This window comes from Megascapheus bottae, unplaced genomic scaffold (genome assembly GCF_031878675.1).
Source record: "Megascapheus bottae isolate mThoBot1 unplaced genomic scaffold, mThoBot2.hap1 H_1, whole genome shotgun sequence".
In the NCBI taxonomy this organism is placed as follows: domain Eukaryota; kingdom Metazoa; phylum Chordata; class Mammalia; order Rodentia; family Geomyidae; genus Megascapheus; species Megascapheus bottae.
Genome location: NW_028327858.1, coordinates 1,922,071 through 1,935,235, shown reverse-complemented (window position 1 = coordinate 1,935,235; position 13,165 = coordinate 1,922,071). Strand labels below are relative to the sequence as shown.

Below are 13,165 nucleotides of genomic sequence, written 5' to 3'. Positions count from 1 at the left end.
GGGAGAAAGTGCCCACGGCCCGTGACGGATGACAGGGAGAAAGTGCCCACGGCCCGTGACGGATGACAGGGAGAAAGTGCCCACGGCCCGTGACGGATGGCACGGAGGAAGTGCCCACGGCCCGTGACGGATGGCACGGAGGAAGTGCCCACGGCCCGTGACGGATGGCAGGGAGAAAGTGCCCACGGCCCGTGACGCGGCTCAGTGGGGGGAGGGCGGTGGTGGCGTGGTCCGTAGGCGCAAGCAGTGGAGATGGACCCGGGGTCGGGGGTGGGGGGACACCGACTCCAAACCACCCGCTCGCGTTTGGCGCCCGAGTCCTCGGAGCGCGTCGGCGGCTCCCGGAGGCTGCGCCGCGCCCCGGGCCTGCTGCGCGGTCTCCCGGGGGTGGGCTTCACGTCGGCTCCGGGGTTTCAGAACCACCACGTGACTTCCACGAAGCACCCCGGAAAGCCGCCCAGGGGTGGGATTGGGGACCCCGAGGTGCAGCGAGAGGGCGGGGAGAGGAGGAAACGAGGCGGGGCGGGCTTGGGGGCGGGAAGGGCGCGCTGGGGACTGGAGCTGGGGGAGGTGGGGGACGGGGCGGCCGCGCCGCACCCCGGGAGCTGGGAGAGCGGGAAGTGTGAGGGGCGGGGCGCAGGGCCGCGGGCCCGCAGGTGCCGGGCGCCGGGATGCCGGTGCCCTAGGCCGTGTCCCGCGCGCAGGACGCTCCTCCCGAGGCTGCGCGGCGGGGCGGGGCGGCTGGACCAGCGCCCGGCATGTCGCAAGGGCTCCCCGCCGCCAGCAGTGTCCTGCTGAGGAGCGCCGCGGCGCCCCGGAGCCAGCCGCAGCCTCAGGTAGTGGGGTCGAGTGCGGGGAAGGTAGTGGACGTGCGGGGTCGGGGCGTCCGGGAGGAGGAACTGGAGACCCGCCGGGCGGGGGCGGGGGCGGTCCCGGAGACCCGGACGTGCGCCCCGGCGGGTGGGTCCGCCCCGCGCGCGCGTGCGGTGCCCCCCGGCGGACTCCAGCGCGCACCGGACTGGCCGGGGCCCCGCGCGGCTGTGCGCCCGGCACGTGGGCCTTAGCTGCGGGGGAAGGGCGCCCCATCCCTGGGCGGTGGAGGCTGCCAGCCCGCTGGCCCTGGGCTTGGCCTTCCTGGCCCCTGGGCGAGGCCCGAGCACCCTGCGAGAGGAGAGGAGAAGGGCGTTTTGTCCCTACTTTCATCCCGCTTGCTGCCCACCGGATGGGAAGGTTGGACGCGTCTCGCAGTCCCCCAGAGACAACTCCCTTTGGAAACTTTTCCCCCAGTTGCTTTAAAACCAAGAACTGGATCTTTCCGTTCTTCTCCCCACCTTCACCCTACCCACAATTTGGTGCCAGGCACAGAGTGTCAAAGGGTGACCCTGCTATTGCTAACTGCTCTGAGTTTGAGTCTTGGCTTACATACAGATTGAGTTGACCTTGGGCAATGTGTTTAACCTGTCTAAGCCTGAGCCTCAGTTTCCCTATCTGTGAAATGGACACACATTACCCATTCTGAGATATACATATATGTATATGTATATGTATATATTGGCCAGGCCTGAACGCAGGGTTTTGGTGCTTTCCCTAAGCCTCTTTGTACTCAGGGCTAGAGCTCTACCACTTGAGCCACGGCACCACTTCCGGATTTTTCTGAGTAGTTTATTGGAGATAAGAATCTCTTGAATTTATTCCGCCAAGGATAGCTTTGAACTACGACCCTCAGATCTCAGCTTCATGAGTAGCTAGAATTATAGGCATGAGCCACCAGCCCCTGTCTTTCCGGATTTTTGTGAGGAGTAAATGAGATGCGGAGGATACATGAACATCTGGACTGCTGGCCTACCACGTTTCTTAAACACTATCTCCCTTTCTATTTGCTATGCTGTTTCTCTCACTCCCTCTCTCTGTGTGACTGTCTCGCTCTGTCTCTGTCTCTGTCTCTCTTTCCTTTCTCTCCTCTCTTCTCTCTCTTCTGAGGCTTGAACTCAGGGCCTGTGCCCTGTGCTTGCACACCTTTTCCTCAAAGCTAGCACTCTGCCATTTGGGCCACAGCTCCACTTCTGGTCTTCTCTGTGTGGTACGGAGGAATTGAACCCAGGGCTTCGTGCATGCTAGGCGAGCACTCTATCACTAGGTCACTCTCCCGCCCCTATTTATTCTCTTTTGATGCCATTTTGTTGCTGCATATGCTGGAAATTCTTTTTTTTTTTTTTTTTTTTTGCCAGTCCTGGGCTTGAGCTCAGGGCCTGAGCACTGTGCTTGGACTTTCTGAAGGCTAGAGCTCTACCACTTGAGCCTCAGCACCACTTCCAGCTTTTTTTTGCTATGTATGTGGGGTACCGAGGAATCGAACCTGTGTCTTCATGCATGCTAGGCAAGCATTCTACCACTAGGCCAAACTCCCGGCCCCGCTGGAAATTCTTATCAGCAGTAGCTTGGAAAGATAACATGTCCGGTTTTCTTTTTTTTTCCTGCAATACAATACCACCTAAAATGATTACTAAATTGGCCACTTCTTTCTGTTATCAAGATTTGCTTTCCATTGAAGTTAGTTCAACAAACCTCTACATACCTCTGGTGTTTTTTTTGGTTTGTTTGTTTGTTTGTTTTTGTTGTTGTTTTCTTTTTTAGTGCTGATGATCAAACCTACTGCCTGTGCATGCAACATAAGTACTTTACCACTGCACTCTATCACCAGCCCTCCCCCTACTGTCTCCTGGGATTCAGGAAAGCAAACACTACAATCCTTTTCCATGTTTCTATCATAAATTGTTTTACTGTGGTAGACACATTTTTTTTCTGCCTGCCCGTTATATGTTACTTACTGAAGAATTTGACTCGTTTTGTTAAATCTCACATATGACTAAGTGCTCTCAAGACACCTCATACATTTGCTTTTGGATTCATGCTGACCTCTGAAACAAAATGTCAGTGACACGTTGTCCGAACAAGCACACTGTCAGTGGTGTTCCAGATCATTCTGTGGGCTTGTAGAGTTTTGCGGTTCAAATTAGTTATAAATGTGTAATCATGATTTTCACACAGTATCAGAAGCACCTCCTTGGGCATGTGGGTTTAATGCTGGCACATAGTAAGTTCCAGGTAGCAGATGCCCCTGACTTTGCCACAACTCTTCCAAGCACACGCCCTGTGGGGTGGAGGTTTATAAAGTCTGCTTTGGAGGCCAACAGACCTGAGTTCCACTTCCCACTCATCCCCTTATAGCTCTGATACCTACAGCAGTTCCTTAACCTGTCTGAGTTTCTTATTCCTCATCTTTTATATTTAATTTTTACATTTGTGTGTGCGTGTGTGTGTGCGCTGGATACGGTCAAATCTACGTTTCCCACATGGAACACTAGTGTCCCGCCACTGAGCAAGTCCCTGGCCCCCTTTCCTATCTCCCACTTTCCCTCTGTTTCTGTCTCCCTTTTATATCTATTGCTGAGTTTATAACTCTATCCCCGAGTTCTGCTTTTTCCACTCCAGGCTCACTCTGCCACTTGAACTACACCTTCACTTCTGGCTTTGGGTTTTTGTTTGTTTCTTTCTTTGTATTTAATTGGAGATAAGAGTCTCATGGACTTTCCTGCTGGGGTTGGCTTTGAACTGCAACCCTCAGATCTCAGCCTCTTGAGTAGTTAGTATTATAGGCATGAGCCACCAAACCTGGTTGTGACTTCTCATTTTTAAAATGATAGTCACCGTACACATTTCCCGGAATGGTGGAAGATAAACTCCTCAGTGGAGAGCCAGGATATAGTTAGCACCCCTTGAGAGGTAGCTGTCTGCTGGTGCCGGTCTGCTGGTATAGAAGCAAAAAATGCTATTGCATGAGGTCGAAACGGAGCTTAAGGAGCAATACTAGGCCTAAAGAGAGGGCAGAGGAGTGTAAGGTGCAGGCCTGATCGTCACACCTCTCAACTACTATCCCCCAGAGTCCCGAGGATGATGACAGGAAGGTTCGAAGGAGAGAAAAAAACCGAGTTGCTGCCCAAAGAAGTCGAAAGAAGCAGACACAGAAGGCTGACAAACTCCACGAGGTGATTGCTGGGTTGGGCCTGGGCCATGTGAGCATGTTGGGGGAGGAGCCATCCTCTGTCCTCACCGGGAGATGGGGTGGGGGTGAGGGTTTCACTGTCTCATGTCTTTCCAGCCTACTACATGGACTGTTTGCCTATGGCCACTCCATCTCTCAGTCTAATTCCCTGGGTGCTTCCAATGCTTGATTTTCTCATTTTAAAACAAAACAAAGTACCTCTTTTGATTCCCGGTCCTCTCAATGTCTTTCCCCATTCATTTGAGAGTATAGCTTAGTGGAAGAATCCTTACCTGTCGGGATTGCAGGGGTTTAAATGTTAATGTTGACCAGAGTTTCAGATAAGGTTTTTGTTTTTGTTGTTTTTTTTAAAATCTCATCCTTGAAGATGTTCTTGTTCATCTGTTCTAACATGATCTTCCCACCTGGATTACTAGATAGTCCCTCTGTCTAGGCCCATAACTTCACCCCTGTGTATATGTCTCCAGATGGGTCTGCTACAGGCTCATAAAAGAATGAGGTCTGTTTGCTCTGAGTTCTCTCTTCTCCCTGTGTTCACAGTGTAGTAATGGACATAGCCAGTCCAGAAGCTTGATATAAAGCTCTGTATGGGGCTTCCATCCCTGAATACCACAGGATGGATCACTTATGAAGAATAATTTGACTCACACTTCTGGAGGCTGGTCACCACATCTGCTTAGCACATGTGGCGGCTTGCCTCTCTACCATAGTTTAGTGGAAGGCAGCACATAAGACAGAAAGCAGAGAGAGAGCTTGCTTTTATAAAAGGTCGCTTCCAGCTGGACACCATTGGCTCATGCCTGTGATCCAAGTTGAGATCTGGAGGATCAGAGTTCAAGGTCAGCCCAGGCAAAAAGTTTCTTAGATTTTTTTTTTTTTTTGGCCATTCCTGGGCTTGAGCTCAGGGCCTGAGCACTGTCCTTGGACTTTTTCAAGGCTAGAGCCTCTTGAGCCACTTGAGCCTCAGCACCACTTCCGGCTTTTTTGTATGTATGTGGTACCAAGGAATCAAACCCTGGTCTTCATGCATGCTAGACAAACACTTTAACCACTAGGCCAAACTCCCAGCCCCTAAATTTTTTTTTTTTTTGCTAGTCCTGGGGCTTGAACTGAGGGCCTGAGTACTGTCCTTGAGCTTGCTTGCTTGCTTGCTTTCTCTGTCTGTCTGTCTTTGAGCGTTCTTAAGGCTAGCACTCTACCACTTGAGCCACAGCACCACTGGAGGCTTTTTCTGTGTATGTGGTATCAAGGACTCTAACTTAGGTCTTCATGCATGCTAGGCAAGCACTCTACCATGAGGTCTCACTCCTGGCCCAACAGTTCCTTAGATTCCATCTCCAATGGACCAGCAAAAACAAAAACAACAAAAAAACTGGAGGAATGGTTCAAGTGGTAGACCACCCACTGAGTAAGTGGGAGACTCTGAGTTGAAGCTCTAGTAGCAGAAAAGAAAAGCCACTCCCATGATAAACCAGTAATCAATGAATAAACTAATGTACCATGGGAGCAGAGGCTTCATAAGCTAATAAATAACCTCTTGGAGGTGCCACCTCCCAACGCTGTTGCATTAGGGATCCACCTTTAGAGGACATATTCAAACCACACTGGGGTTCATCCTCAAGTGATTCCCTTTTCCTTAATCCACATAATCTTCAAGGATACGAGAATTACTCCATGTCAGAAGCTGGCCTTGAAAGCATTGACAGTTCTGCCAAGGAATTGGTCATACCCCCTTCTTACCATCTCTGTATAAGATACTTTCCCTCCCTCCCTTCCTCTCTCCTTCCCTCCCTCTTTTCTTTTCCTCCCTCTGTCCCTCCTTCCTTTCTTTCCTTCTGGTTGAATCAGGGCCATGTCCCCAGTGCTTTTGCTTTTAGTTTTATTTTTCAGATAGGGTCTTCTGCTTTTGCTTGGAGCAGCCTTGGACTATGAGCTACCTAACTTCACCTCCCAAGAAACTGGAGTTACAGATGTAATCTACCATGCTCAGCTTCCTGCCATGCTTTCTTTTCCTTTTCTTCTTTCTCCCCCAGATCCCCCTCCCCTCAGTGATCCAGTTGTAGGGCTTGAACTCAGGGCCTGGGCACTGTTTTTGAGCTTTTTCTTTTTCTTTTTCTTTTTTTTTTTTGGTCAGGGCTAGCCACACTTCTGGCTTTTTGGCAGTTAATTGGAAAGAGTCTCATAGACTTTCCTGCCCAGGCTGGCTTTGTACTATGATCCTCAAAACTCAGTCTCCTGAATACCTATGATTATAGGTATATAGCACCTGACTCTGCCATGCTTTCCTGTCACAGATGATCTTGGCAAAACTAGTTTGAGGTTTGATGCATAGGACACAGTTGTTATTTGGGAAGCAAGAAGCGCATTTCTGAAAACTTTAACAATGAACAGAAAACACATTTAGAATTTACACAGTCCAGGGAGATGTGAACCTCTGGCATAAATTCACAGAATGGCATAATTTATAAATGTCAGATTTATAAATTAGGAGAAAGTAGGTATGCTGGGCCTTAGAAAGAGATGGGTCTCTAGAGTCAGGGAGAACCTTCCCATTTCTTCATGAGTTCTGTAAAATTTCCACAGAAGTCTGTCTGTGACCTTTGCCTCTTTGGTTCCTTTTCCCTTGCTCTCAAAGCAATTACAGCTCTAGGTTCATGTTACCAAATAACCCCCAGAGGGGACAGTTATGTGCATGGCCCTGTATTCAGACCATGGTGTAGCTAGTTGCCTGGGTTCTTCCTTTTAGAAGTTTCTAGTCCAGGCCAGGTGTGTTAAGGGTTATAAACACTGAGTGATTACATATACACAAGTGACTGGATTGGACAAGTCTGTCTCTGGAATAAGGTATGACAGACATGTTCCACAAGCATTAAGCCCCACTAAGGGCAAAGTTTTGCTGTTGGGTCACAAATAGAAAAGGGGACCTCATTTGTGTCCTTGGGAAGCATTGGGTTTCTCACAGAAAGTGTACTAGCTTCTTACTGCTGCTGTAACAAATTCCCAGAAATATGATACCTTAAACTAACAAATTTACCATCTTACAGTTTGGGCTTTCTAATATCTGAAATGTTTCTCACTGTGGGATAATCAAGGTGCCAGCAGGGCTGCATCCCTTTTGGAACCTCTGGAAAAGATCTATGTCTGGTTTTGTTTATTCGTTTGTTCATTCATTTCCAGTTTCTAGAGGCCTCCACATTCCTTGGCTTGTGGTCCCTTTCCATTTTCTAAAGAAGCAAGGGCCAGTGGATTCTTTCTCATGCTGCATGACTCTCGCCGTGGTTGCATCGTCACCTAATTCTTCTTCCACTTACGAGCACTGTCACAAGGACATGGTCGAGCAATCCAGGATAATTTCCCCCACTGCATCTCTCTTAATGTTATCTGCAGAGTCTCTCTTGATAAATAAGGCACCATCTTCCCAGGTTCCAGAGACTAGAGTGCAGGCATCTTTGAGGTATTGTGAACCTGCCTTTCGGAGAAGATAACACACAAATATCCATGTAACTTTACTAACAGAGTCCCCAAAGGACAAGTAAGTGCAGGTCAGATTGAATAACCAATAGAATTGAGGAGTGGTGTTGTGTTTGCTCCTGCCTATTCTCTCTTAGAACCACAGAGTTCCCTGGGTGATGCTGTCTATTGGCTGGATTATCAGATAATTACACCAGTTGCCCATTCCAGAGCTGGGGTAGGTGAATCTGAAATCCAAGCCTTTCTCTTTCTCTGGGGGGCTGGTGGGCAGAGTCAGGATAATGTATTGCTGGAATATCACCTCAGCAAAGCCAGCTTTGTTGCAAAACACAATTCCAAGGAAGTCAGGACCCTGCCTCCATCTGTCTCCAGAACACAGAGCTGTAGCCCTCAGCTTTCCCTCACTCATTGCACACAAGCATCCCAGATGAAAAAGGGTGGAGGGAGGGAGCAACTGGCTTCAGAAGATGGACTTACATCCCACACTTTCTGCCAAACAGGATAAATAACATCTGTGGACCAAAAAGCACCACAAGAATAACCCTTTCTCTGTTATTTCCTGGACTTGTTCAGGAGGACATGCTAGTTAGGGCAGGTCTCTGTTCTGCAAGGGTAACAATGTGGTGGCAAGACACAGAATGACTAATCCTGGAAGTGAGGTGAATGGTCAAAGAAGTTGGGTAAAGGACACTTTCACTCTGCTTCTGTGACCTGAGTGTGTAGCATTTAACACACTGCTGTGAGGCCTCACAGAAATCCCTTTGGGGCCTGGATGGATCCCAGATCACATGTAGGATCGAGAGAGAGAGAGAGACAGACAGACAGACACCATACATGGAAACTATAGCCTGAGGAATCCAGGAGCCAGAGAGGCATGGCTGCCTGCTACTCACAGGAACTAGTAGCCCATTGAAAATGCTCTCTTTGGTTCTATCCTACTCTGCAGAATTCCTTAACATCAAGATAGCTCTGACTCTTATGTGTATTGAAGGCCCCAAAGACTTGGAGCAAGACTTGTTTAAAACTTCCGATCATTCTCTTCTGCTCACTTCACTTACATGCCATAGTTGTCCTTGTGTTCCAGTCACTGCCAGCACCCTGGAAGCTCCATCTCTTCTGAGTTTCTTGGCTAAGTTCATCACCCAAACCATCTACCTGTCAAGATGGGATAAGCCAAGCAGAGGAAGTTAGAATTCCCATGGGCTATGGTGGCTGGCAGGTTGCACCGTCCTGCTAGAAGCAGCTGTGAAATACAACCTTTCGTGTTAGGTTTTCAGATCATTTCCCTCTATACACTTATACCTTTCATGAGGATTTCTACCTCCATTTGCCTCTAAACATCGGGTACATGCTGGAGCTCATTCACAAATGAGTACCAAAGGGAATCAGCAAGATCTCTAAGAAAACAGAAAGATGGCTCAGAAGTGGATCAAAAGTGGGCCACCCACTTAAATCTCAGGAAGCTGAAATTTAAGGATGTTGGTTTGAAGCTAGCCCAGGCAAGAAAGTTCATAGATTCTTACCCCCAGTTAACTAGCAAAAACAAAAACAAAACAACAACAACAACTGGGAGTGAAGATATGACTCAAGTGGTTGAGTGCTATCCTTTGAGCAAAAGAGCCAAGCAAGGATGTAAGACACTGAGTTCAAATCCTAGAAGCAGCACCAAAAAAAGAGAAGTGGGTCAGGCCAGTTCAATCAGGCAGCCAAAGATGTCAGACTGAGAAAGAATTTTGAGTCAGAAAGAGAAAGCACTAATGCCAGTTTCATCACAAACTGATGAATTACTTGGGCAATAGGGTTGTCAGGTTTTTGTCAGATAATACGTGTTTTAACAGATGCTTCATGCTCTCCCTTCTGGGGTTAGAAACTACGTACATATCACACTAACGGGTACGGCTCTTGGTAGTGACATAATTTTTCTACTGGCAAGTACATTTCTGCTGGTAAGGCCTCTAGTTACTTCTAGTAACCATGGTGGGGGAATTTGGGCCAAGATATTGCCAACTAAAGAGAAGTGCTGGTACTTTGTGAGAGCTTCAGTTGACCTTGGACCTGTTGCTAACTCTCAGAAGTTCCACTGTATGACATGAAATAGGGGGCAGTGTGTGGTTATGTCCTCATGATACTCCCTCCTCCCCCCAACACATCTCTTTCTCTGTGTGTGTGTGCCAACCGGAACTGGGTTTTGATCTCAGGGAACTGAGCTCTCACTTGGCTTTTTTTGCTCAGAGCTAATATTCTACTATTTGAGCCACACCTCCATTTCTAGCTTTTTGCTGCTTTATTGAGCATAAGCAGGATTTGTCTGCCTGATTTGCTTTGGAGCTGCAATCCTCAGATTGGGATCTGCATAGCTCCCAAGTAGCTAGGATTGCAGGTGTGAGCCACCAGTACATGGCTAATTTTTCTGACCCCTCTTTTCCTTTACACCTGAGATTTTATTTCTTTTCCCTAATTCCCACACCACCTCTACCCATCCCTAATCCCATCATCTTCCTAAGAGGACTCTGGACCCTGGAAGGCCCAAGCAGCCTTTTGTTCATCCAGAGAGCTTCTCAGAGATGCCCAGAACAAGCCCTCTCAACTTCAGCACTATTGACATGGGCTGGCCAACTCTTTGTTGGGGCAGAGATTGTCCCTTGCACTTTAAGACTTTGAATATCATCCTTGACTTCCACCCACTAGTGACAACCCCTACTGTCCAAGTGCCAAGTGCCACTAAATATCCTCAAGTTCTCATCTAGGGACTACCAAAATTGTCCCAAGTAAGAGCCACTGTTTCACACCATTTCCCCCCTCTCTGCGCCTCTCTCTCTCTCTCTCTCTCTGTCTCTCTGCCCCCCCCCTCTCTTTCTTGAACTCAGGGCCTTGAACACATTTTGCTCAAGGCTAGAGCCCTGCCACTTGAACCACAGCACCACTTTCAGCTTTTTCTGAGTATGTGATACCAAGGAATTGAACTCAAGGCTTCACGCATGCTAGGCAAGCACTCTACCACTAGGCTATGCTCCTGGCCACACCACTTCGTTTCTGAGGCACAAGTGGGATTTGCAGTGATTCCATCGCCTCTGATCTCTGCTTTGAAACTATGAATTTTTATGAACTTTGTGCCAGGTTAACACAGCCCTTGGAGGACAGCATATCATCCTCAAACCCTCCCTCAGCTCTACAGGATTTGAACTAGTTGTAGTGAAGTTTCATTCTTTCCCTTTTGGTCTTGTTTGGTGATCTCTGGCCTCTTCTCCCAGCTCCTCTTTTTCTTTTTGCAGTGTTTGTTTCACCTGAGGAATTTTTTCCCCACTTTGTATTCCCTTGTGTTCTATTACCTCACTAAAAGTCCCACAGATATTTGTGACTACAACATAAATCCCAGGAAAGAAAGTCCCTATGGAGAAGACAGATGAGAAGCCTGCACAGGCAGCTGCAGTGACTTTCTGAGTAAAACCTGGGGAAGCAATGATGCCTTCGGAAGGTGGGAGGCCTCATGGATCCTCCTGGGTCCAGAGCAAAAGCTTAGTGTCCTGCCACCAAATCAGTGCCTTGCCCTTCTGAGATGTATGTCAGTTAAAGTCCTCTCCTTAAGCTCTGAAACATTACTCACATGAAGATGGTGAGGTAGCACCTATAGATGGAGTTTGATTCCTCCACAAGCTGAGGGACAAACCCAGTGGCTTAGGGCCAGCACAAGAGAGGCTGGCCCATGCATGGGCCAGAATGATGCACGCTGTCCTGGGAGTGGCATTGTCTCAGAAGTCTGGCAAGTTGGAAAATGCATCAGGGACAGTGAATAGGAGGGTGAATGGAATGATAGCTCTGACCAAGGAACTCAGCAGCCCTAAGACAGTTGAACTTGAAGGATACAAATCATGGTGGAGTTTCTATGTAGTTCCCTTAGGTTGAAGCAAGCCCAATAGGTGGATTTGATGGAGAGAGTATGAGATTGTTTAGTTTTATCTATGTTCTTGGTGCCAGTCTTGGAGCTTAAAGTCAGGACCTGGGTACTTATTGTCCCTGCGTTTTTGTGCTCAGAATTACTGCTCTACCACTTGAACTACAGCTCTACCACCAACTTTTTGGTAGTGAATTAAAAATCAGAGTCTCATGGACTTTCTTACCCAAACTAGCTTTGAACCTTGATCCTCAGATATTAGCTTCCTGAGTAGTAGGATTGTAGGTATAAGCCAGCAGCACCCAGTGATAGTATGATTTTAATCAATGAATAATGGAGCTTTCTAATAGAACAGCTCAGAAATGACAAGGACAGTCTTTTAAGGAGGGTGGGTGTGTCCCAAGATGTGAGCCAGAATTACATGTGGGAGGTGTATGTTATACTATGTGAGGTGGACAAAGGGAAGTTCTAAGCCATGTGTGAACCCTTACATACTGGAGAATTGAGTGGTTTTTTTCCTGCATTTGTTTGTGTAATCAATAAACACTTTATAATCCAGGTATTAGTCTAAGTGCTAGAAGTATGGTTCAGATCCCAACAGAGACCTCAGGATACAGCCTGTCAGTTGGAGGTAGGTGAGGGCCTGGAACAGAGAGGTATGAGGGTACTTTTTGGAGTGATGGAAATGCTCTACATATAAGCCAACTGATTTAAACATGTATCAACATTCATCGAATTTTATACTTTATATTTGCCCATGGCAAATTAGACTTCAGTCAAGCAGATTCAAAGTACAGAGCTTTCTGCCTTCGTGACCCTTTTGTTGTGGTGGGAGAAGAAAAATCATAAGCTAATAAACACTATGGGAAGTCAGAGGAAGGGAATGTGGTTTCATAAATGTATTTGTCCATTGTCTTTATTCCACAGGAATATGAATGCCTGGAGCAAGAAAACACCGTTCTGCGGAGGGAGATCGGAAAGCTGACGGAGGAGCTGAGGCAGCTGAACGAGGCACTGAAAGAGCATGAGAAAATGTGTCCGCTGCTGCTGTGTCCCGTGAACTTCGTGCAGGTGCTGCAAGAGCCCGTGGCCAGCTGCCTTCCCCGATGAAGCCAGGGAGGCCATCGTCCTGTGTGGAGTGAGGAGCGTTGGTCCTTTACAAACCTGGAAGAAAGGATTTCCATCTGTACCTGGGGTATCTAGCTGCACCACTTCCTGGAAACCACCCACCCATCTGTGGCCTTGGCAGCCTGGCCTCAGCACAGCACCGTGCTCTGCCAGCCCCACACTCAGAGCAAAGGAACAGCACATCCAGGGGTCAGGCTGCCATCTTCAGGAATCACTTCCTATCCATTTTGGCAGCTAGTGATAAAGGATTATGTAGGGCCATGCAATGTCATGGCTGAGAGCAATGGCTTGGATGTTATTATTATTATTATTATTATTATTATTATTATTGCTGTTGTTATTTTGCTAGTCATGGAGCTTGAACTCAAGGCCTGGGCACTGTCCCTAGCATTCTACCACTTGATTTACAAGAGATACTTCCAGCCACTTCCAGCTTTTTTGAATAGTTTATTGGAGATAAAGAGTCTCACAGGAGCTTTTGTGCCTGGCCTGGCTTTGAACCGTGATTTCAAATCTCAGCCTCTTGTGTAGCTAGGATTACAAGCATGAGCCACTGGCTCTTGGATGTTATTTTTTTAAAATAATGATTATATCCTTGTTACTGACAGAAC

At 47.8% G+C, this 13,165-nt stretch overlaps 1 protein-coding gene across 1 annotated transcript; it reads left to right on the top strand.

Annotated features, from left to right (window-relative positions):
* Positions 1-758: 758 nt before the first annotated feature.
* On the top strand, positions 759-12,862 carry LOC150038986 (basic leucine zipper transcriptional factor ATF-like 3). The gene is made up of 4 exons (XM_090328097.1): positions 759-839; positions 1,360-1,368; positions 3,942-4,046; positions 12,354-12,862. Exons 1-4 carry the CDS (start codon positions 759-761, stop codon positions 12,534-12,536), a joined length of 378 nt encoding a protein of 125 aa, XP_090184223.1. The 3' UTR covers positions 12,537-12,862.
* The last annotated feature ends 303 nt before the right edge of the window (positions 12,863-13,165 follow it).

Coding starts and splice junctions, on each gene's coding strand:
- LOC150038986 (XM_090328097.1), top strand. CDS start 759: ATGTCGCAAGGGCTCCCCGCCGCCAGCAGTGTCCTGCTGAGGAGCGCC. Junction 4,047..12,353: donor AGGCTGACAAACTCCACGAG/GTGATTGCTGGG, acceptor TTTATTCCACAG/GAATATGAATGCCTGGAGCA.